This window comes from Planococcus citri, chromosome 1 (assembly GCF_950023065.1).
Source record: "Planococcus citri chromosome 1, ihPlaCitr1.1, whole genome shotgun sequence".
In the NCBI taxonomy this organism is placed as follows: domain Eukaryota; kingdom Metazoa; phylum Arthropoda; class Insecta; order Hemiptera; family Pseudococcidae; genus Planococcus; species Planococcus citri.
The window spans coordinates 47,050,641-47,076,710 of record NC_088677.1 but is presented as its reverse complement, the minus strand read 5'-3'; the positions used below and the strand labels follow the sequence as shown (position 1 = coordinate 47,076,710).

Below are 26,070 nucleotides of genomic sequence, written 5' to 3'. Positions count from 1 at the left end.
TGATCTTGTAGATGATCAAGGAAATCACGAGGAAATTTATATTCCAGAAGGTGCCTACGAAGTTACGGATATTATCAACGCTATAAGAGATAAAAAATTCAACTCTTTATATAATGTTGAGAGAAAAAATATACGATTTGATCTTTCAGAAGATGAAAAGAAGATGATTCCAGTTCCAGAAGGAATTTATGATGTAGATAATCTAGAGAGTACAATCAAAGCAAAGGAATTTGATAAACTAAGTACAATAATACAAAAAAGGGAAGATTTACATCTAGATAAGTTATTAGATAAAGAGTGTCGTCATTACATTCACATTCCTGGAGATAAGTACAAAGTAGAAGATATCTTACAAGCAATTAAAGAGAGAAGGTGTGCAGCAGATAAATTGAAAATGAATTTAACACCATATACTCATAAAGTAAAGATAATATCTGAAGGTAAAAAAGTTGACTTTAGTGTACCCAACTCTATTTGTAGAGTTTTGGGTTATAGTGAAAGGGTTTTAGAAAAAGATGTAACACATCATTCAGATAGAATGATTGACATTTTTCCTCTTACTGCTATTCAAGTAAAATGTAATTTAGTGAATACAAATTATGAAAATGGAGAAGGAGGAGGTGGTGTAATATACTCCCACCCCTGGTCAGCTCCAACAGGTGAAAAATATTGGATAATCCCATATCACTACTTATACTATGAAATAAATACACATTCTTTCAGGGAAATTGTAGTTCAGATTGTAGATCAAGATGGTAATCTGTTGGATTTTGGTGATGAAAAAATTTATGTAGCATTGGATATTAGAGAAATGTAATTTTAAGAGAAATTCTCTTAAAATACTTAGAACTCAGCTAAAAATTTCAAACAAAGATGTCCACAAATAACTTGATTGAAATTTTGCTTTTGGTCAACATTATAATATACATTCTTTTGAAAATAGTTTAGTACTTCACTAGGAGGTCTTTCACCAAAAGAATCAAAATAAATTATATAATCATCTTTCTTGAAAAAACAAACCCAATGAGATCCAGGTCCAATAGAATCATCTAAATTGATAATCATGCTTTCATTTCTTCCAATTTGTTTTGGTAGTTGATCTTTCATAAACACTCCCCTAAAATAAGGTATACACAATTCCTTTGCATATAATTCTAGTTCCATATTGGATAAGGGTTTAATAGGAATTTTTATTAACCTCCCTTCCTCTTTTTTTTTTTGCTTTCACATTAACCCCAGCACCTTCAACAGGTTTTCGATGAGAAGCCGGATTTAAATATAACCCCTCACCTTCAACAGGTTTTCGATGAGAAGCTGGATTCAAATATAATCCTTTTCCTACTTTCTTCATAGCTAATTTGATATCTTTAGAATTATTTATAAATTGCAAAACCTTTTCGTTGTTTTCCAAACCTGTACCAGACTTTACTGGTTCCTCTAGTATATCAGTTAGTTGTTTGTGAAGAGGTTTTTCTTCTTTATATCTTTTTTTAACTTCTTCAACTAACTGATTGTTTGCTCTATGATTGCTATAGGCATCAAAACCATTTTTAATTATGGATGATGCTGCAGCTATAGCTGGTAATGCAGCAACTAGAGCAGGTAAGAAACCTCCAGTTTTATTATTTGTGTTGATAAATTCCAATTGTTTTGCAGACAACTTTATCTTGACTGATTTCTTTTTAGTACGCGCTTTACTGATTTCCTTCTTTTGATATGTTGTCACTGGTAAATAAGTCTCTTTCATCACACTGTTTTTTGTTCGAATCAATTGTTTGTGATCCAAGTTTAAAGTAATTGGTTTCCCTAACTTTATTCCCTCTAGAATTAACAGTTGTTCTTTTTCATCTAAATTGACAGGAATTTTTTCATAATTTTCCTTTTTCATACCGGTACCAAAGTACCTTTTTGCACCCATGACAGCATCCACAAGCTGAGCTTGTTTTTCCAATTTTTTACTTGTATCTTTATCACGTGCAATATTTGAAGCTTCTCTCTGTAATATATAATCAGCTTCATGAAGTTCAGCAGGATCTTCCATCAATTCATAAGCAACATCATGTCTCCTAGATGCATAATCCAGTTTATTTCTTGGTTCAACTCCTTTCAATATTTGTAAAGTTGGATTTGTCCAGGGTCCAGTAAAATTATGATCTTCTAAATGCATGGGAGGTAATGGAAGCTTCTTTATTGCCCAATTTGCAACTGTACCCAACATACCACTACCTTCTTTCACTTCACCATCAAACATCACCTTGGGAATTCTTTGTCGAATTTTGTCATTCAATATAGTTTTAAAGTTGTTACTATTCATGTTTATTACAGAAAAAAAATATCATTTCTTCTTTTTGCGTCTAATCACTTTTTTTCTAAATTTCCAAATACTTTTCAAGAGAATCGTCATCAAGAAAATACATGTTTTCATATTTTGATGCTGGGAGCTTGTTCTCCCACTTTGTGTATTAGAATTATTTCCTTCACTACTACATGGAGAGTCACTATTCATTTTATAATAGGAAATTTTTTTTTTTCAAAGTTCTTTAAGTTCTTGCAAAATCCTAACAATTTCATTTCTTAAATGAGGGTTGGAATTTCCAGCTTTCTTTTCACCATACAAAACAACTAATTTATCAAACAATTCAGGCAAGTTATCCCAATAAATATATTTATCCCCAGATGTGTTGGCATACAAATTCATTTTTTTGAGATGATTTAAAATTGGTACTATTGCCTTACCATCTAAAGATCCATTTCGAATCTTTAAGTAAGTTGTAACAAATTTTTCTAGATAAATATCTATGATATCATCAATTTGATACAACCCTCCTCCCTTTTTCAGATATTTATCTATGATATCATCAATTTGATACAACCCTCCTCCCTTTTTCAGATATTTATCTAGCAAAGGTTTTATTACAGAAATGTATTTGATTCCACAACTTGATTTCACTCTGGAAGATGGATTATTATTTTGTTTATAACTACTGGTTTTATCAATAATTTCCCAAAAATCCTTTAAATCTTCAGAATCATACTGATTTGGATCTGGATTTTTCAATGTCAACAACTGCCATAAACCATGAGTTCCTTTAAATTCAATACCACCTTTAAACTTGATGTTATTACCATTAAAAGTAATTTCTTCATTGCCAATCATCCATTTATTAATGTCTGGATCATATCGAATCCCAAAAGTAGTATCACAAATTTCTTTTTTATCATCAGCAGCATAAAATTGTAAATATTGTTTTGCTATTTCGCCAAGAACATTTTCATGAGAACTATTCCACTCAAGCATATTTTGGGTAGGTTGTGGGAAGGTTTCTGGAAGATTTTGGGAAGGTATTTGGAAGGTTTCTGGAACATTTTGAGTTATTTGGTTTCTAATTTTTTCTAGTGGTGTAATGATTGGCTTAAACTGTTCTTCCAATACTTCTTGCTTATAAATTTTACCTGCTTTACTTGCCTGATACATTGCCTTCAATTCCTTTCTTATATTAACATTTTCATTTACTAAATTGTAATTATTGCTCATTTATAGTAGAAAAATTTTTTTTCCTATTATAAAATGAAGTGTGCTGGTATTATTCTGTTTACCCTTTTTGTATCAACTTTACAAGAACATGATTTATTCTTCAGATCTCAAAAAATAGTCAACAATGATGGGGTTACACTATTTTGTAATGTTACATTTTCAGAACAAGAATTTGTGTATCAGCTGGAATGGCTTAAAGATGTTCCTTTTGACATTCCAGAACGTTTAAGTATCAATAAATTTGAATATTTGAATTCAACATCGAAGAAAAAGGTTGAGGTTGTATCATTTTTGAAAGTTATAAATGAAGGACAATACATGTGTCGAATTAGAACAAAAAAATTTGGTGAATCTTCAAGTAACTATTACTATGATTATTTGGTAGTGTCGCAGCAAAATTTAAAGAGTCAACAGCATTTGGTGACAAAAACTTGGGTAAAATTGCTTATGGAAACAGAGGGAGTCAATACAAAAATTGAATGTGTTTATAATTTTGAGAAATTTCAGTCAAATAATAAGTGGTTCAATTATAACAATGAATCCATCATTTCTAATGAGCGAATTCGTACCACAGACTTGTTTATTGAAATCAAAAATCTAACTTTTACAGATCAAAATGCGTACAGATGTGTGAGTCCAAACAATGAGTTTTATACAGCTTTAGTGGTTACAAAAAATTATAAAAAGTGGTAATATCTTTTAGAACAGTGTTCTAAAAGAACAAAGCAGTTAATTAGATGAATATTTCCATCCTAAAGAAAGGAATATTTTTCTGCATATTTCATCACATTCCCTCTTGTTGCCAAGTGAAATGAAATCTTCTGGATCAAAATTGTGACCATCTTTCAACATTAATTTATGTAAAAGAAATTTCATATTTATAAAGTTTTTTCTATGGCTATTTATCAAATCAAATTGATTGGAAAATTTTTCAAAATCATTTAGAAGTTGTTGTTCTAAATGGGAAATATCACTTGGTTTCTGCCCTGTTAAATTAGAATGAATTAGAATATAATCGTCATAGTGTTTATGATAACCTAGTTCTTTCAAGAAATAAAAAACAGTTGATTTTTTCACTTGTCCAAATGTAGATAAAGCTTCTTGTAAATGTATATAAACCTCTGGACTTATAAAATCAGTTTGTTTTCCTTGATATTTCTCCAAACACTTTTTGAAATTACTTAACCTATTGTAGTTTGAATTTTGTTTCTTGAAGCAATGAGGTTTAGAATTATGTTTGTAGTGAATTACCTCGGCAAAACATTTTTTGCATATTAAAATATTATCTCGATCTTTGAAAAATTCTCGAGTACTTCCACAGTTTTGACACCTTTTGGATGGATAATACTCTTTTTTTGATACATTGCATATGAGACCAAATCTCTGTGAAGCTTCCTTCATAATCTCATAAGGAATGATTTTTTTCATTTCATTCAAATATGTATTCACATTTGTTTTCATCAAGTTTTCTCTCGTTCTCAAATATAACATCAATATGCTTTCTGAAAATTGAAACTTGTCCATGTTTTTAAAATCATTCACAACTTCAGGAGAAAGAGCATCCTCAATGTTGTATGTTTTCACTCTTTGCTTAGATTCTTGAAATAATTGAATATTGTTCCTTAAAGTATTTGTTATAAAATTATCCAATTCTATAATAGAACTCATTTTATTATAGAAAACAATTCTTTTAACTATTACATTTTTTTCCTAGATACCCAATCTTTCAATTCACATATGAAATCTTCTGATAGTTCTTGATTTTCTAAGATTTCTTTCCAATCTACTTTGTCTTTGAATTCTCTAATGAAATGTTCAGACAGTTTTTGACTCCATGAAATACATTCCCAGCATACTTGGTCTTTAAATTCTTTAATGAAATCTTCAGCCAGTTTTTGATGGCATGAAATCCAATGCCAATTTACTTGATCTTTGAATTCTCTAATGAAATGTTCAGACAGTTTTTGATGAGCTGAAATCCAATGCCAATTTACACAATCTTTAAATTCCATGATGAAATCTTCTGACAGTTTTTGATAACGTGAAATTTCTTCCCAATTTACTTTGCCTTTGAATTCTCTCATGAAATCTTCTGATAGTGTTTGATGTTTTGAAATCATTCCCCAATTTACTTGATCTTTGAATTCTCTAATGAAATCTTCTGACAGTTTTTGATGGCATGAAATCCAATGCCAATTTACTTGATCTTTGAATTCCCTAATGAAATCTTGTGACAGTTTTTGATGAACTGAAATTGCACTCCAATATACTTTGTCTTTGAATTCTCTGATTAAATTTTCTGATAGTTCCTGATTACTTGAAACATCATACCAATTTACATGAGAGAGTAATAATTTAAGATGCCCCTTTTCATTATTGATCATATTATTATTTTATAATAAGGAAAAAAAAAATTTTAACCAAAGTTATTTATATTAGTGAAGAGAGAGTTTTCAAATGTGTGATAAAATTCTGTCTTTCTACTTCTAGTTTATAATGTCCCCACCCAGTTGACCAAATGCTAGCAAATTTTGTGCTAGCGTAAATGGTGCCGGAATTTGAGACACTTTTTTAAAAAAATGCTAGCAAATCAGTTGCGATTAGGTCACATTAGAGTAGCAGAATTGCGCACAAATAGCTAGCACGTAGCTGGCACAAAGCTAGCAAAAAGCTAGCATTTTGTTGGCACTTTGCTCTGCATTCTGCTACGTACATGCGACTAAATCGCGACTGATTTGCTAGCAATTTTTGCAAAAAGTGTCTCATATTCCGGCACCATTTACGCTAGCGCAAATTATGCTAGCAAGAAGCTAGCATTTTGCTAGCGTAGAAAAACTTTGATCAGTAAAATAATTACTATTAGTTAATTTTTAAAAATTCTGGGTGTTTACCTTTAACAGGTGGTAGTTTTCCAGGAAATTCCAAAAATTAGGCGACTGTCCCAGCTCAGAGCTAGCATAACGCTAGCATCTTGGGACAGTATAAGAAGAGTGATGTCACTCTTCTTACTTTTCAACAAGATACCACCTTGAGCTTATATTCAACTTGATGACACACTTTATCTAAGAGTAGCAAACTATACCATGAGAGAGATCGACGCTAGCAATTCGCTAGCATTATGCTAGCGCTTAGGTTGAAAAATCTCTTTATTAAATAAAAAATGACGTTTTTTTTGAAATAGAAAAATTGTCAAAATTTAAAATTTGAAAATGAAGTATCAAACAAACCATCAAAATTAAAAATTTCAAAAACATTTGAACAACATTTTAGTCCACGGCAATGGGAGTAATTGCACCCCCGCCGATCCTCCGGGACAACTTTTTCCTTAAAGCGGACATCCTAAGGAACATTTTAAAGCAAACTTGCTGAAAAAAATTGGCCTTACTTACAAAATGGCGGCCATTTTGATTGAAAGGTCAGCCGAAATCGCAGATTTTGCGTTTCAACATACTCGTAGGACGTGCACGAAAATTTTCAAACCTCACAAACGTAGATCGAAAGATCATGCAAAAATTCATCACCTGTCAAAATTTCAAGTGGTAAAGTACCTTTTTCGATTTTTGGTGAATTTTCAAAAATCAAATTTTGGCCAAAATGTGAGAAAAAATCAAAATTTTACCAAATTGACCAAGAAACCTGAAATTTGGGATATACCCTATTTTCGACATGCCAAATCGATGGGAAACGGTTTCAACTTGTTTTGAGCAGTTCTGGAGCCTCCATCAGATTTTTGAAACTCAAATTGAAGTTGTAAAGCTCAAATTTATTCTGAAAACTAATTTCAATACGCTACGAAGTACTGCAGGTGAATTTCAAGTCGTTTTAGAGCCTCCAGCGACTCTTTGAAAATTCCTGAAGCCTCCAGCAGATTTTTGAAACTTTAAATTTTCACAAAATTTCATCAAACTGAGATGGAGAGTCGAAATTCATTCTGCAAACTAATTTTAATACGCTACGAAGTCGACTGCTTGTGGATTTCAAGTCGTTTTGGAGCCTCCAGCGACTTTTCGAAGGTTGTATGGCGTGTTTTGGAAAATTGGAATTTCCTTAAAGTAGCTGGAAGCTTCAAAACCATTTGAAACCTGCGAAGTAAATTTCAGCTTGCCAACTCCAATTGATAAATTAATGTTGTGGGAATTTAAAGTTTCAAAAGCCTACTGGAGGCTCTAAAATGACTTGAACCCACCTGAAGTCGTCTTCAGAGGGTGTTAAAATTGGAGTGTAGAGTAAATTACAGCTTTCCATGTCCATTTGATGAAATTTTGTTGTCCCCTTTAAGAAAAAAGTTGCCCCGGAAGATCGGCGGGGGGGGGGGGGGTGCAATTACTCCTATTGTCATATGCAGGAATATTTTTAATGATTTTTGTATGCGCGCTAAGGGATGTAAAAGATACCTGCTCGCATTTTGCTACAATAAATAACGCAGAAAAAGGTTTATTGGTGAGAAATGCGTATAAGATCTGGTAGCACGTTCCTATCATTTGACTACAAAAAAAACGCCAAGTCACCAGATGCAGAAACTAGAGATATGCTTACATTTTTCTAGAGCCAGATGGCTAAGTAAATGCTAGCTCAGAGATGCAAGAATATTACCTGAAGTTTCCTATCATCTGTGAGCAGGTACAATGGTACATATTAGTCAGTGATACGCTGGCATTAAGCGAGCAGGTATAGAGTGAGGCAAAAGCTAGCTGAGATATGCGAGAATATTGCTTGAACTTTCTTGGCATAGAATTGCAAGCAAATATCCATCAGTAATACGCTAGCATCAGGCGAGCATGTATGAAGTGAAGTAAAAGCTAGCTGAGATATGCGAGAAAATTGCTTGAACTGTCCTAGCATAGAATTGCGAGCAAGTATCCGCCAGTAATACGCTAGCATAAGGCGAGCAAGTTAAAGTGAAGTAAAAGCTAGCTGAGAGTCGCTGGAAAACAGCTCGAAAATTGCTAGAATTGAATTTGCTAGCGAAAAACTGCAAGAAAATCGCTTACTTTTAGCGAGACAATTATTGCTGGCCACAAAAAGCGAGTAAATTGCTAGCAACTTATCAAAACGCGAATAAAACGCTAGCTTTTTGCTAGCATGTGGTCAACTGGGCAAGGTAAAGTTTCATTGTCAAATATACATCTCTTGTCATCAAATGGAGATAAACCTCTTTTATCTTGTTCAAATGTGTAAATATTATGATTTTTACTTTGTATAATTTTCTGCTTGAAACTCTTTGTTATTTTCTTCTCTAAGCATTCTTTATAATCATTATGGGTGATTTGATTTTTGATTACATGTTTCTTCACTCCTTTTGCTCTTTTCTTTTCATCTTCTTCAAATACTTTGATGGAGTACAATTTAGAAGCTAACCCTATGAATTCTTCAATACTTTTTCCTTTCATTTCATCTTTGAATTTACCAATAACTTTTTTATTAACTTGAGGAATACCATATATATTATTCTCAGGATAGTCTGATGTGTCAAATTCATCAATCATTCCTTTCATATCACTGTAAAAGTCTGGCGTTTTTATTGACAAAATTAATGAGTCTGTATCAGTATACAAAAGTTTAACATCATTTTTATATTCTCTCTTCAACCTATAATAGAAATCATACATCAATGTTTTTGAAATATCTAAAATAGAAACACCCACATAAATTGGTTGATTGAAATTGATGTGAGTTTTTTTCATGTGAACAGCTGCAAGATCTTCTGCAAAAAATGTTGATTTTACAAAATTTGGTTTTGAAACATACTTTGTATATTTTTTACCTTCACTAATCAATTTTATATCCACATGATTTCGCACATTCATCATTGTTCTACCAAACACCGAGTTATTCATCAATTTAAAAAAGTCTTTTTCAAATTCATTTTTTGCATTTTGTCTATGCTTTGTATTTTTATCAATATATACTTTCATCCAATCTGATTGGTTGAATTGAATAACTCTGTGAATTTTTTCCAATTTCAAACCTGCTTCAAGAGCCTGTCTAAGATTCAAATAATGTAAAACATATTTCTTCTTATCATATAATGTTGTGAATAATTTAGGAAGTCTATTTTCATCAATAATATTTTCTGCACAATAAGGTAGATCAGAATGATAATCATGTAATGTTTCTGGATAGCTTAAATCAACTTCAAACAGATATCCTTTGCTTTGGTTATCTCTCATTTTCAAAATTCTACTGTAAGTAAAATCGTTTGGATTTGCCCACCAAAACCCTCCATATGGTAAATGTTTACTCATAGCCCATCCATATAAATTATTTGCATCCAAATACTGAATGAATGTTGATTCTTTATTTTTATCAAATTTTTCACCCATGTACTTATGATTGGCTTTTTCATATCTATTTGAACATTGGGAAATTCCACCACGCTTGGCATTTTCAAACATGTACAACATGTCTACATCAGTTATCAATTCCAATTTTTGTTTTGTTGTTTTCAACATGCAATCCCAAGCAAATCCGGGGGTAGTATAATACCAAAGTGGATCTAACTTGTAAATTTCAAGTGCAGTTTTTCTGAAATTTTCAATCACATCTGCTAGCAAGAGTACATCAATTTTATTGTACAACATTGTAAACTCTTTTAGATTTTTAATGTTGAAATGTTCCCAAATTTTTTGAGCACGTAAAAATTCCTGTTCATCTACATGTTCATCATTCAAGGAGTTGTAGAAATTTCCCCTAGATGGTAACTCTTCCTCATCATATTTTTCTAATGAGTCCATATAATCGTAAGGGTAAGCCAATTTTTCAGTCAACAAATTGAACAATGAATCATTTCCAGGTGGTACTGTATTATCAAACCATTTCTTTAAATTTTTGAAATGACACATTTCCAAGTTTTTAGCCAATTTAGAAAGTGGTTCAGATAGAAATTTGTATGAATCTAAAAATCTAAGTTCTATTTTACCCTCTTTTCCTGAATAGTGTTGAAACTTTACAACTTTTGAGAAGCTGATGTAAGATTCCTCATTATTTGGAATTAGTTTTAAATTATCTGTAGTTCCAGCAAATTCTTTGACTAATAAGTGGGAATCATAACCAGAAAAGTTGTGAAACAAGACGGGTATGAAACTAGGTACATTGTAATTCAAGTTGCAAAGACTATGAGCTGCACCTCTATATTCACCTGTTATATGGTCATGATCCTGAACTTTCTTTTTATTTTTTTCTTCATCATCTAATTTCTCTTTCAAATCTAATTCTAATTTCTCTAGTCTATCAGTCAGTGTTTGATCATCATGATACTTTAAAATATTTGAAGTAATTTCTATTTCTTTTCTCAATTTATTAATATTTTTTTCCATCATAGGTGGGAAATCACTCAATTTTCTTTCACAAATATGACATATTGTTGCTTCTTTATATTCACATTTTTGTATATTGGTCAGTTTCTTCATTTTTTTACAATTATATATGTATTCATTAGCAATACGTACTGCATCTTCTGATAATTTTTCACACAATACTTGAGGGGTATTACTTCCAAAATATTCAAACATGTTCTCTGATATTTCTCCATTCTCATATAAAATGTAATAAACACAACTAATTGGTACGTGCTCTTGAATTTTTTGTGTTTTAGCATCTTCCTCTACTTTAGTTTTTTCAAGTTTTCTAAGTATACACTCAAAATCAGCTATTATTGTGAAAGGAATTTTCATTGATCGATTATAGTTTGTAAATTCACAAATGTTATCACTTTTAAGAGGAAGTTTTACTGCAACTGGATCATGTACTTTACAGCTTTCTCTATGTTCTAAATATTTAACTTCACTGTAAAAATGACAAATGCACCTTTTGCACAAAAAATGTATTTTTTGAGTGTTTTTGGTTAATTGACTTTTAATCAATTTTGTTAGATCCTTAATCCAACAGTAGTGAGTATTTCTATCATTACTCTCTTCACATAAATACAATAAATCAACATGTTTTGTTTTCTCTTCTTTAGTAATATGTAAGGGATAAATTTTATAACGATCATCATGATGATAAACATTAATAGATAATCCACCTTCTACCAATTTCAATTCATTCACTTTATTTTCAAATTTCTCTATGTCTTTAATTTTCATCGGAAATTCAATATCTTTCAAAGCTTTATCAAAAGTTTTCTCATATGCTTTGTACTTTATTATTTCTTGTGGATTATCTTTTGCAGGATATAAACATGCTAAAAGTGACCATAAAAAGCATTTATTATCAGTATTTTTAACATTTATAATTGCTTTCTTATCTTTTAAAATTTTTGGAAGATCAATATAGGAACTTGCTCTAAGCGGGTCATATTTGTTTATATTTACTCTAAAACTATTGATTGATATTATTCGCCATGGACTACCTGTTAATTCATCAATGATATTTTCATGTCTATCAAGTACACTCTTCATTAAAGTTGAAATTCCATTTGTTAATTCACTTCTATTAGTAATTCTATCATTCTTAGTTTGCAAATGTTTGTATGCAATTTTTGTTTCATCTCGAGTGTCTACATAAGTTGCAGAAACACAAAAATTCACTTTAATACCACTATGCTTTTTCATCCATTCTTGAAGTAAAGAACTAACATGTTTTTTCATAAAATGTAAAAACTTTGACATATCTTTAATATCCCAGTTATTTTTCATATCAAATTGAGCATGTCTTGATTTAAAATTTTCATCCACAAATTCCCATTTGGGCAGAGGTAATGTTTTATTTGAGTGAAAATCGAGTAACCTTTCTACTATTTGATCTTTTCTCAACTGTTTATTAATATTGAAATTGTTATCCTGAATAAACTCAATCAATTTCTTTTTTGATAATTTCAACAATTTTTCTCTATCAATATTAATAGCCTTGATTTTATCTTTGTTCACTAACAAATCTGATTTTTTCATTTTATCAACATTTTTCATTCCATACCACTTCAATTCCGTCTTTAATTCTTTCACATTAATCTTGACTTCATTGTGTTTCTTTGTTTTTAAATGTCTGGCATAGTTCTTGTATGTAATTTTACACATACACTTCTCACATGTTCTTAAAGGTGCTTGGTTATCCATTTTATTATAGTTATTCATTTTATTATTGAAATTGATTTCTTTAACTAATGGATCAATTTCTAAAAGATGGTGTACTTCAAATGCAAAAAAATTCGTTCACAGTGGAAAAAAATTCATTAGTTAAAAGAATCAGTTTCTATGATAAAGGTGTTGGTGTTTGTGTTACCGCTTTATTAGAGATAATGTTTTCTTTAACTAGTGGTATAATGGTAATGTTGTGATGAAATTTTTGCATTTGTTTGAAATGTTTAAGTTTTGAATGAATTTTTGCATTTCATTGAAATGTTTAAGTTTTGAATGAATTTTTGCATTTGTTTGAAATGTTTAAGTTTTGAAAGAATTTTTGCATTTCATTGAAATGTTCAAGTTTTGATGAAATTTTTGCATTTCATTGAAATGTTTAAGTATTGCAAAAAATTTTGCATTTCATTTCAATATCTAAGTTTTGTAAATATTTTTGCATTTGATTGAATGAAAAACTATGTGAAGGTTTATGTGAAATTTTTCACATAAGTTTCCACATACTTTTGAATTTAAAAAGTATTGTAAGAATTCTTACTCCAGTGCCAGGAAATACATTTTATATCTACTCCTACCTACCTACCCACCCACCCAAGTTTTTTTTTTTACAATAAATTGTTCAATTTTTCGACGCTCATAAAATTTATTATCTATATTGATTGAACGCCCATCGTCTTAAATATCTATAACAGAAATATTTTGACTTGAGATACTCGCTATTGCGTCATAAAAATATTGGTTTTTTCCTAATTCGAATAACAGCTGCGTGCTCAAGCGAACAAGTGTGTTTTTTACATTTGAAATCTTTCCAATTGACATTCATCGCCGGACAAATATAAATCCACTATAAGCCTACGAAAACAATGATTAATATTCAGTAACCCATGTAGTACATACTTTATTTGATAGAATAAATAAACATTGACGTAAAAATGTTTTGCTGCATCATTGAATTTACGTAAAGTACCTATATTTGTACTGCTTAGGTACACAGCACATAGACGCGCCATGTTTAGCAAATTTTCTTCACATTTTTTTTTCTCGTTCTTTTCTTTTTTAGGAATGCAACATAATGTAGTCCTAGAAACGCAGGCCTCTGGTCTACCATTAGATGAAAAAATATTGCCACAGTATTTAAAACCATTGGGGTACAAGACTCACGCTGTCGGCAAATGGCACTTGGGATTTTATAAAAAAGAGTATACTCCGCCGTATCGTGGTTTTGACTCTTTTTACGGATTATGGAACGGATATCATGATTATTACAGACACAATGTTCAAGCTTGGGTAACCAAAAGTTCATTATTATATACCTATTATCAAGTTATAAAATATTGTTCTAGTTCGTTATGGCGTTTAACGATCTCTATGGTTTGCAAAATTTTCACAGTTTATTCCGTACGATGGTTATGATATGAGAAGAAACATGACTACTGATTGGTCAGCCTATGGCAAGTACACAACCGATATTTTTACCGACGAAGCGGTGGATATAATTGAAAGTCATAACGCTTCCGAGCCATTATTTCTCTACTTGGCGCATCTGGCTCCACACGCTGGCACTTACGAAGATCCTTTACAAGCACCAGAAGAAGAAATTGATAAATTCTCTTACCTCGAGAACTACGATCGTCAACGTTACGCCGGTATGAAATTTCACCCACCGTTTATAATTGCACCAATTGCTGCTTTTAATTTTCATTCGCATAAATTAAACCGGTTCCAAATTTTTCTCCAAAGCGTGGACAACGTGTGAGATGTATTTCACGTGGTTTCCATAAATTTCTCAATTTTATAATTTCAGTCGGGGTTTAATTACCTAGGTACCTCTAAAGTGGTGTAACCGCAAAAATTACTTTTTTTTGCAAAAAAATTCCATCGCGATGCTTGTACATGAGATGTCTCCTTTTATCATATAATCTTTGGGGATGTTTCATCAACTGGTTAATAGGTTACGCTTATCTACCTTACCTACGTATGTAGGTATTTTTTTCACGGACTGAGGGAAATCTAGATAAAAAATTGCGTGCAATTGACTTAAATACGTATAATGAGAGGTTATAACTTTTTCCGCGTAATCTCTTCGTTACTCATCGTTAAAAAGTCAGAAAATTACACGTTTCTGCTTAATGAGTGTCAGTGATATTGTCCTATAAGAGGGATGCTCGTTTTTTCATATTCTCTTTCAGAGTTGAGAACAAAAAACACCTGAAAATTCCATTCAAAGTATTTTGAAAATTGGTAAAAATTTAGTAACGGTAAAACACGTACAGTCATTGTCGTTCCTATCAAACACTTTTAGATTTTTTTTTTCTAAATCCTTGAACAGTAATTAGAGTCCCCCTCCGGAAAAACAACGTTTGGCAGTTAAGATTTAAATAGGTACCTGCTACCTACATATGTTTCTTCCGATAAAAATGGTGAAAATATAAATTCAAAGAAGAGAGACCAAGAGATGTTGCTTGTATGGTCTCTATCACAACATAAACTCATATTTTTCAAATCGGCCTTCAGTGTTCCAAAAATTTACATTTTCAAAACTATAGACAAGGTATCCTACCAACAATTATGTTCTGACAAAAGGGACCAAAAGTCGGAAAACGTTTTTTTACAGTAGAGGCAAGAATGTAAAAATAAGTCAAAATTTTGAAAAATTGTTTTTTCACGGATTTCGGTTGTTGGGCATGTGAACCGTCATGTGACACAGCCACAACACGTAATTTGGCCGAAAAATGTGTTGAAAGCGCATTTTGAAGTTGGTGTCAGTCGAAAATTTGAGCGCTCAAAACATTCAAAGCTCTCTGGAGGCGGAAAAAAGCATTTTACGGAAAAATTATGTCGTGGAAAATTGTAGAGAATTAAATTTCCAATCGACGTAATATCATTAGTTTTTTTCTAGGAGGCTTAGTTTTCGATATATTTGCAAAAGAAAGTAAAAATCGAAAAAAAATTTAAATTTTTTAAATTTTTTTTTCTCTTTTATCTTATTTTTTTATGTTTTTATAATGTAAACGTGTTCTTATCGTAAATTTAACTTATTCCATGTTATTCTACGCACTTTCAAGTACCAGAATCCATTTTTTGAAACATTATGTACCTTTTCTCGGAAAACATGACATTATCAGTTTTCATAAATTTTTTTCTTTAAATGCGTCTTTCTCAAAATCTTGTTTTTCAATCCTTCAACTTCAAGAATTGAAAAAAGATGGGAAAAATGAGCTATGAGGCTGGGATTGGTCTCATTCGACTCGGTATGATGTCTAGTTTTCAAAATGGCCAAAAAATTGAAAATGAAAAATCCAACTTGTGGCCCCTATTTTCAGAACGGGTCACATTTCCTCTTTTTTTTTACAGTTGGCATAAAAATTTGTTTAGTATTTTTACATGTTTTTTTTAAATTAATTTTTTGTTTTTTGAAAATATTATGCCCCCTCCCCCAACAAAGTTGTTGGATATTACGAGAAAATAATGATTAAAAAAATTACTCTCTCATTTGTTAGAAAAAATTAAAAATTTTCAATTCACGCAATAGATTAACTCTTCCAAATTAACGTCCTACTCAAAAAAAAAGCTCTCTGGATCTTTCAAGTAATTTTGGTCCTTCCTGTGCACAGCTCGTGGGAAGTGCAACTATATTTTTGTATTAAAGAGATCAGATGAGGTTTTTTTTTGAAAGGGATTATTTAATTGTTTGAGGAGAGAGCGGGGGCAGCTGTGTGCAGAGAGATCATCGATTTTTTTCTTGAAAAGAACTTTTTCAGAATGCGGGCAAGAATTTTGAAAGTGTAAAATCAAAATGTCATTGAAAAGGTGATTAGGTAGGTATAGGTAGGTTAATCAAAACAAACTTGATTTCTCAAAACACTTCAGCAGTCCACTTGGTAATCTAACTGTTCATCTAACTGTTCTATCCTTCAAGGAATGGCGAAATTTTACATTTTGGAATGTACGAGTTCGTTGACGAATGAATAGTTAGGTACCCCTACCTGCCTAGAATTTTGCAGAAAAGAGTGCAAAAATAGGTACTGGTGAAAGTTCCAGCTCAGGCTGATGCTGAGGGCCATCATGAACCCGGAATCAAGGGCTCCTTATAAACTCCTTTTCAAATGAAAAAAAGAAAAAGAAAACAAAAACAACTCGTAATGATATCCACGCATATTTGTCGTATTTATACCCAGGAAAGTGTTCAATAAAATTCAGCGTGATTCATCGATTACCTTGATCTAAAACTTCACACTAAATAATCGCGGGCGATACTCTCATTAATTAGAACCTATAATCAATACTTAGGTGGGAACCTACCCTAAAATAATCAATTAAAAATATTTTAAAATAATGATCATTTTTATTTCTCCCATTCTTTCACGACTAAGTATTGCAGAATCAGGAGTTGATTTAAAGGTGCGGTGAGGGGAAAGTGAGACATTAGTTTTGCATTTTAAAAAATTTTAAAAATTGAAGATCAGTGAAGTGAGAGTTGATACTTGATATTATGGACGAAAGGGAATCAGAAAGGGAAACGTATATTTGGGTTAGGAAAGTAGTAGAAGTTATGTTGTCTATGTATAGTCTTATTCAATATTCATAGATATACAGGGGTCGGCGTAAGTTAGTATTCCGATTTGCACAAACAAAAATTTTGTAAAACAAAAAGTGATTTTTTTTTCTGTAGTGACATAGTGGGGAACGAAACTATTACTACCAAGGTGTTGGTGGGACTTCTATGAACACAACGCACTACTTACATGACCCTCTATCTACTAATTACACACAACAGGGTGTTAAAGAAAACTCATCAGTTTTCGAATGCGAATACTAACTTACGCCGACCCCTGTACATTTTTTTGTTTGTTTACGATAAGGTTGTTGAATTACTTTTTTAGGGTTATACGCAACCTCTTTTGGATTATTGAATCCAAACATTATTCAAAACTTTATCATCGCCCATCCAACCAACTCCAAATAGCTGCTTACAAATTATTTTTCAACTGCACAAATAAAAACTCTTATTACAAAAGATAGGTAGGCTTAATCTTATAGGTAACTAATCGAGTTTTCTATTATATTTATTTCAGCCATGGTTTCCAAATTAGATGAATCGGTTGGTAAAGTGGTCGCTGCTTTGAAAGAAAATTCCATGTTGGAAAACTCGATTATAGTGTTCGTTTCTGATAACGGTGCTCCAACTGTAGGGTTGATGAAAAATCAAGGATCTAATTGGCCTTTGAAAGGAGTAAGCATATTTATGAATTTCAAGTTCTTTATACTAGTTCTTCAGCTCAAGTGTAGACCTTGAAGATAAGTACACTAACTACATTTCTTATACTTACCTACATGTACATAGTATGTACTTAGGCCCTATTCGTTCAAAAACAATTTGTAAATTTTTCTTGTTTTGAACTCATTGAGTAGGTAACTGGTTGAAATTTTCTTTAGAAAGAAAGCTCGTCGGTTCATCGCTTTAGAACATGAGTACCTATAAAAAATAGACTCATACTATTTTCAACCTTAAAACCAGCATGTAGGTATAGGTATACATATTTGAAATAAGCTACCCTTCTGTCCAACTCAGTCCGGCCTTGATTTGCTGGTTTATATAGGTAAGTAATGTAACAAAGTAGATTTACAAATGGAAAATTTATTTCTTTTTTTAGGAGAAATCTACTCCGTGGGAAGGAGGTGTTAAAACAGTAGCATTAATATGGAGTAAATTATTACCAAAGACGAGAAAAGTTAGCTCTCAACTCATGCACATTTCCGACTGGTTACCTACATTGTACTCAGCAGCGGGTAAATTGACAAACTGAATTTAATCATACGTCAAACTTGAATTAATAATTCGCACGTTTAATTAACAAATTTACGCATTCTAAGGTGGTGATAAGAACGACTTGAATGACATCGACGGTAACAACTTATGGGACGTATTAACAGGTGCCAAAAAAGAATATGTAAATTACACCATACTTCACAATATAGATGAAAAAAATGGCAATGGTTATGCAGCCCTACGCGAAGGTCCTTTCAAACTTGTAAACGGTAAGTCACTTTTAGCCAACAAGTTATCATTACACAGAAGCACGATGTTCTCCGAAGTGCAACAATTTTTTTTCATAATACAAAAACTAAACAGAAGAACCATTAGGTGCTGAGATAGTAGGTCTAGGTACATACATCAAATAATTGCTTATACGGAAGTTTTACTTGTATTAGGTATATGTCAATGAATATGACGAGGAAACCAATTGACCAAAGTAACCTCGATCCGTGATCTGACACTCCCATATGTGAGTTTTGTGAGAGTATACTGTACCCATTTGCAAAAACTAGTTCCGATTCCGATTCATGTTACAATTTCCACATGCGCGCGTAAATTAATAATCCTACCTACTTCATTAATTCAATCTAATGGTATTAAATTTCCAGGTACTTCTTTACTAGGATACCTAGACATGTGGTCTGGTATTCCCCAAGATGCAGTTCCCGAATATGATACGATTAAGATATTGCATAGCGCAGCCAATCAGGCATTAATGAATGTAACTCGTCCTCTGACTTTTGCCGACATTTTGACGTTGAGAAATTTGACAAAAATCTCGTGTAATATTCGCAAAGATGTCGAGCATCTCGAACCCTGTTTACCGAGAAAACGGCCTTGTTTGTTTAACATTGAGGAGGACCCGTGCGAATACTATAATTTATACGACAGTAGCGAACGAATGAAAGCCGTACAATACAAGTTGGAAGACAAGATTAATGAGTTCAGAAAAACTGTGGTGAAGATTGATGTAAACATCGGAAATAACTTATCTAATCCAGCTTTGTACAATAATACTTGGACCAATTGGGGTGATATTGCTGAAGAACTGTATTCCATCGTTGGGCTATGAAAATATGAAGCAAACAATTTCCTAGTGGTGTGGGCGGAGGAAAAACTACCGGAGAATAACCGGTAGTTTTCCCAAAAACTACCGAAAACCTCCTACCGCTTTAATTTGTTAGGTAGTACCGAAACTACCGGAGGAAAAAACTACCTACCGGTTGTACTATTTTCATCAAATTTTACCAAAAATGAACGTAAAAGTGCCTAAATTCTCGAAAAAAATGAGCCAAGATTAATTTGGCTAACTTTTTTAGACATTTTAGGCTACTTTTGCGTTATTTTACACGATTAAATAACATCGTTAATTATTCTGTTCCAAAAATATATAATTCAACATTCACTTTATGCGTTTTAAAAGCTGTGAAAAACTACCGGTTATAACCGATAGTTCCTCCGGTAGTTTTTCAAAATCTCCGGTAGTTCTCCGGTTGTTTTTTTCAGGAGGTTTTTTTCCTCCGGAGGAAAAAACTACCTGAAACCCACACCACTACAATTTCCTCGAAGCACAATAATGTGAGATTTAAACAACAAAAACAAAACATCTTGAGTTGTTGAAAAATTATGAGAGTGCGGAAATTTACATACCTACCTAAAGTATGAAATTTTCCAACTTCATAGGACTAGTTTCTAGACCTTGAAAGAGGTTTCGTGATACGTTGTCTTTCATTATATTTTAATATTAATCAACGCCTCAACGTGATGAATTGAATACGTCCGTAAGTAGATTTTAGTCCGTACCTAGATAACCGTCCCATTAAGTTATAAACCCATTTGCAAAAGTTTGAAAGTGTCTAAAAATATTTAGTTCAAAATTGACAAACGTTTGGAGTTGATAAATAAAAGACTGAAAATATCAAAACATCTTCGGTTTTTTGTCTTGACTTTACAAAACAGTTTATGGACATTATTGCCTAAATTGAAAATATGCGAATACTAGGTACAAGACTAAAAATGTTTTTTGAGCTATAAAAATAATAATTTCAGTCTCCCGCGGCATAATTTCGCCCCATCAAATCTCTCACGGTCTACAAACCAATTCTCATTGTGCAGTTTAGGTTGCATGTAGAATTATTACAAGGAAAATTATAATATGGAACCATCGCCTATATTTATTATAAATTAATACGCAGTTATTTTTACGACGATGTTAAAATGACAGAAGAAAACTCGTTTGAAACTAATTTTGAGTTTTTGACTATGAGAATGCACTTCTTTGAGTACAGGATTTGAAGAGACTGCAAACCAACTACTCCAGGATGATCAATTTTTCGCCTACAGATACCTACTATTTTTTTCTAAATCTTTAATAACTCCTTAAACTTTGACATTATGCAAAACATCACCAGAAAAATAATTTTAATTGTCGTCGAGATTTCGGTCGCGGTTTCCATCGTTAAAATATTTCAACAATAATTTATTTATTACATTTCTGAAATAATAGGTACCTACGTAGAGAGCTAGGTAGTAGGTACACGTGTTTATCATGACCTGCATTTTCTGGGAATTTTTGCAATTCTAACTCAATACGGAAATTTTTGGATGAGAAGTCGCGGTATAAAGTGCATTTTAAAACTTTTTGGCTTCAAATAAAGTCGACGGTTCTTGGTATTGGTAACTAATCGCGGTACCGCGAACGAATGTTTTTTCAATTGTACTAATTTTACACGAGTAGAATATATCTATAGATTTGTTTTGCGATTTCAGGGAATGTACATTGTACATATTTATGTTGCATTTAAATATTTTTTACTGTAATGTTCCAAATGTATAATTTAGTAAGATCGATTCCTTCGTATACAGATAAGACTAAGGCAATTACATACAGTTTTTAAACTCATTCGAGTAGTTACTTCATTAATCAAGAAAACCTGTATAAAATAATGGAATCCCTCAACAACGGTATATTTTCAACCATACATAAATACTGTACAAATAACCTACAAACATTCAACTGTTCAAGACAATGTACGAATACTTTTTTAAAATAATTTGACAACATAAATAATACCGAACTTAGTTTCGTCTACGCGTTAGGTACTTATAAAATTCTTTTTTTTTTTAAATACTTCAATTTTAAATCGTAAAAAAATGGTAATCTATATAACAGTAACAGTCTTATATCACATCAGAATTTTAAAATTTCAAAATGTAGGGATGACAAAGAAAAAAAAAATACGAGAATAACAAAAATTGTATGTACCTTCTGAGCAGGGAGTTGTTCACATTTTTTCCTCCATAAGTTTGAGTAAACTCTCCATTCGTACGTACTATTTTTACAACTCGTTCGATAATAACACGTTTGGCCAAATGAATACAATATAAATATAAAAATAATAAATACACGCCAAGCATTTCAGTACCATACGACTGTAGAGTACACAATATCACATTTGTATTCAGCAGCAAACATTTCGATAGGTATAATATTAAACATTACATATTAATAGCAATTACCATGTAGGTCTAAGTATACATGATTTTAATTAATGTTTCGTAAAAAATTACATTTATCAAGAATTTTTGTAGAAAGAGAAGGAAGCTGCCAATTAGAATGTTATTTGAAATCATGTTTAAAAATCTGAGTAAATATTCAACTCGAGTTCCATTTCTCCATTAGTAATACATACAAAAACATTTTCAATCTTCAACATCTTCGTCGGTGGTAAATTCTGAAATTTCTTCGTCATTGTCTTCAGCTTTACTTTCATCGTCTTCGTCTGATATATCCCATTGCGGATGTTCCGTAGGAATTTCGGGCGCTTCTTTCACATCAAGCTGTAAAAAAAACATGATGAGTTGAATCTAAAAATAAATTTTCAACATACAAGCGGTAATTCAAGTACCTTGATGTCGTGCATTTGATCGAAACCTAGATATGAATCTGAACGCAGACACACAGCGAAAGTATACACTCCGGGCCACCGAGGGGCAGTAAATTTCAACTGAATTTCATCATAATCAACGAGTTCGGTGACGTGGTAAGGTGGCGTTAGAAGAGTTCTACTTTTCCTATCACTGACATAAACCCACCAGTATTCTTGTTTATCCTGAGAAAAATTGAAACATTAATAAAAAAATTATACATGATGTATAAAGATTTTAAAACGGGGGAAATCATCGACATACCTCAGGAAAGTAAGGACAATGAACGGAATGCGATTGTTTACTACGACCTTCCAAAACACGATCTTTTTTATTAATGCCACTTTGGAATTTTTCCCAATTATCGTCGTCATCTTCTTTAGTATTTTCTTGGGAACGTTTATTGTTGGTGAGCTACAAACATTAATTTAAATTTAGTCATTCGAGTTTATTTTTAACAATTGGCTACTATCTATGGTAAAATTACTTTTTTTTGTTCTTCGGCGCTTTCGTTGTCGGATTTTCCACTTTCTTCTTCATCGCTAGAAGAAGATTCGTTCTCAGAGCTAGAATTTTCTTCTTGATCAGAATTCTTTCTATCTTCTTTACTTTTTTCATCCCCTTCGTCTTTTTCATCTTCTTCTTTATCCGGTTTGGAATTTTCCTACAAAAATGATCGATTAATTTTTCGGGAAAAAAAACGTTAGTACATTATTTTGGGTTGGAATTTACGTTTTCTTTTTCTTGTTCTTGTTTTTCCTTCTGTTTCCTTTCCCAATTGAGCTTTTTGTTGGCGGCTTTCGATTTTGTTTGCTGTTTCTTCTGCGTAGGTTGTTGTTTCTTACCTTTTTTCGTTTTATATTGGCGTTTTTGCCAAACTGGCCTCGGATTGGCCTGAAAATTATTAAGAGTAGGTAATGATTCAATAAACGAATATGTTTGCAGGTCTGGTGTTTCTATCGACGTGCTTTATCACTAATAATACACCACCTTATTAGCTTGCTGTTGTTGCTCGCTTTCTGGTTTCTCAGAATTCACTTCGTTGCTCTCTTGCTGCGGTTGTTGTTGTTGTTGCTGCTGCTGTTGTTGTTGTTGTTGTTGTTGTTGCTGCAGCTGTTGCTGTTCTTTTTCGTTATTCTCTATAATGTTTTTATCTTTGTATGTTTCATCGCCAAAAACATCGCTTAAATTTCTACGCTTAAGAACCACAGTGACAGTGACTATAGCTCCAGCGGTAAAGACAGTGGAAGCTTCATCGTCGATTACTGTAAATTAAAGCGTACTAGATTACACATTCTGCAAATCAACAGTCGATGTTTCATAACTATGCAAATTACCTTCGCAGCGCACTTGAAAATCGATATGAGGCATCCTGCTTATAACTTTCATGACATTATCAAATTGCTCATCTTTTAAAAATTTCAGTATGGATCTTTTATCTTCATGTTTTAATTGAGCAAACTGCTGGATATTTCTAATATGACGCTAAAATCGAGCAAATCAAGTCAAGTCATAGGTCATTATAACAATAATGTGCGTAAACAAACATATACAAAGCTTACTTTTTTAATCACAAAATGTCTAAGATGTTCTTCTTGAATATAAGGTAATTGTAATAGCGGGCTTTTGCACTCCCATAAAGCTTGAACGACCATTGGACACAATTTCATACAGTTTTCCAATGTTTCTATATTCAGCAGTCTTGGAACTACGTGAAAATAAATCATGAATTAAATTCAACTCAAATACATTTTGAGCAAATTTTGGATGAATAATTACCTCGTTGCGCGTACGCCAATAATATCAACTGAGCTATGCAGTTGATCATTTCTTGTATCAAATGCGGACATTTTTTGATAACTACCATTCTATCTAAATCCAGGGTTTCAGGATTTAATGGAATTCTTGATAAATGCGCGTGAATTAATGCTCTAGCTTTCAAGGAATATTTATAATACAACGGACGCTCACGATTTTTTTCTCCTAAGTTATGTAGCTGACTTATCAACTAAAACAATAAATATTTTAAAGTAAATAACGAGAGAAAAAATGAGCACATCATTGAGAAAAACATTAGATTACTTTGGGCATTTCGAATTCATCTGATTCTCTCTCTACAATGTCGCTATTATGTTTCTTTTCAAATTCTAAGGAAGCTCCTAGGATCATGATTACCCTTTTCAAGGGCATCGATGGTGTTTTATGGAAGAAAAAATAATAAAGTCGTGTAGTATCCAGTAAAACCTGAACAAGAATAGGTTTTAATCAATTATTGTACATAACATAAAATAAACTCATTAGGGTAATATTTACTTTGTCACCAGAATATCTGATGGATTTATACCACCACATTCCAACAGCTACGGGTAACGCAACCATGAACACTAAAGCGTATAATCCAAGCACCTAATTTAACAAAAAAAAAAAAATCACCGAATTGTAAGCCATTAAAGAAATGACACGAATAAATTAAATGTTTTCACGATACCAACCAAAACAGAATTTTCTTTTTCTACAATCCACGATGGTAAGGCTATACCAAAACTCATAGCTCCGGGTCCATCAGGATTCCCATACTTTTCCCAATTCTTACGAGATTCGTCATCAGTCAACGCCTGATAGGCTATTAATTACATAAACACGAACAAAATCAAGTAATAAGTAACGATAAAAATAATTCGACTGAGACTTCACAACAAACCTTTCGTTAATTTCATAAAAGCTTTTTCGTTTCCGGTTTCTTTATCCGGATGCAGAATCAATGAAAGTCTACGATAAGCTTTTTTAATAGTTGCTTCGGATGAACTCTACAACATTATAAAATCACATTTTAATACTATTTTCAAGTGATATTGAACGCTGTAATCTAATATTATTACAATTGGGACTCCAAGGATCTCATACGGATCAAAATTTGAGTATTCATAATCAAATTTCGATACTTTGTACGCTAAGAATAATAGAATTGCCCAACCGCCAAAGATCAAGAATTTTCTGTAACACAGAAACGAATACAGCGTTAGAATTATATTGACTGATAGCTAGTCAGACAATAGTGGGAACTTACACGAAGTAATTTTTGAATATTTTCCATGGTTCATTTTTCTGGATGATAAGTTTCTTCTTCTTGCAACCGGTACATTGGCAAGTAGATGTTTCTGATTCTGTGTCTACAAAATACGAAAAAAATTAAAAAATATGCAAAATGTTTGGCAAATTTCATGACACACTTCTCAAATGAGGTGACACGATTTAGGAAATATAAGGCGCATTTTGATGCGTTTCACGGACACAACTTTTTGATGTGTTTCAATTGTACAATAACAGTAATCTCATTATTTCATTGTGATTGAATATATGGTGTAATTATTACCTATTTTTACTCCGCGTGGCCACCAATAGTAAGTGCTTGGAATAAGCAGAAGAGCTAAGAATGATAAGATGAAGTAATAGAATGTGCCGCCACTTTCATCATATTGAAATTTTTGCCCAGCCATGATTCAGATAGTGCTCGGGCATATAATAAATCATCACCAGTAAATCAAAAACAATATGAAAATATTGGGATATTTCTTTACCACTACAATACTTATTATTCACAATAATTCATACTGAACAGCGAACACTACGAAGAACGAACGGGTAAACGGGAACGGGATATCAACCATTCAACCAAATTGATTACGGTTTTACAACTCATCAATACTTGAAACAGG

The 26,070-nt window shown here is 32.2% G+C and overlaps 2 protein-coding genes across 3 annotated transcripts in view; one reads left to right on the top strand and one right to left on the bottom strand.

Annotated features, from left to right (window-relative positions):
* LOC135832349 (arylsulfatase J-like) overlaps nt 1–21,329 on the top strand; it is a 32,023-nt gene extending 10,694 nt beyond the window's left edge. The window contains exons 3-9 of one of the 2 annotated variants that reach the window (XR_010556301.1): nt 13,670–13,896; nt 14,000–14,255; nt 17,685–17,842; nt 18,264–18,399; nt 18,484–18,648; nt 18,823–18,896; nt 19,036–19,176. Coding sequence is in view for 1 of the 2 variants with exons in the window: in XM_065345530.1 (XP_065201602.1) it covers nt 13,670–13,896; nt 14,000–14,255; nt 17,685–17,842; nt 18,264–18,399; nt 18,484–18,648; nt 19,036–19,499 (1,406 nt within the window). In the remaining variant the exon portion in view is untranslated. Of the gene's footprint in view, nt 1–13,669; nt 13,897–13,999; nt 14,256–17,684; nt 17,843–18,263; nt 18,400–18,483; nt 18,649–18,822; nt 18,897–19,035 lie in introns of both variants that reach the window. The other variant, XM_065345530.1, reaches the window with a different exon arrangement.
* Nucleotides 21,330–21,365: 36 nt separating this feature from the next.
* Sec63 (translocation protein Sec63) lies at nt 21,366–26,006 on the bottom strand. Its single transcript, XM_065345529.1, has 16 exons — nt 25,728–26,006; nt 25,422–25,524; nt 25,234–25,348; nt 25,056–25,161; nt 24,847–24,977; nt 24,668–24,760; nt 24,437–24,598; nt 24,134–24,362; nt 23,917–24,062; nt 23,692–23,839; nt 23,345–23,619; nt 23,087–23,248; nt 22,842–23,018; nt 22,619–22,768; nt 22,336–22,539; nt 21,366–22,267 (listed from the first exon to the last, which is right to left on the bottom strand). The coding sequence occupies exons 1-16, from the start codon at nt 25,849–25,851 to the stop codon at nt 22,130–22,132; spliced, it is 2,463 nt and encodes an 820-aa protein (XP_065201601.1). The 5' UTR covers nt 25,852–26,006; the 3' UTR covers nt 21,366–22,129.
* Nucleotides 26,007–26,070: the final 64 nt, after the last annotated feature.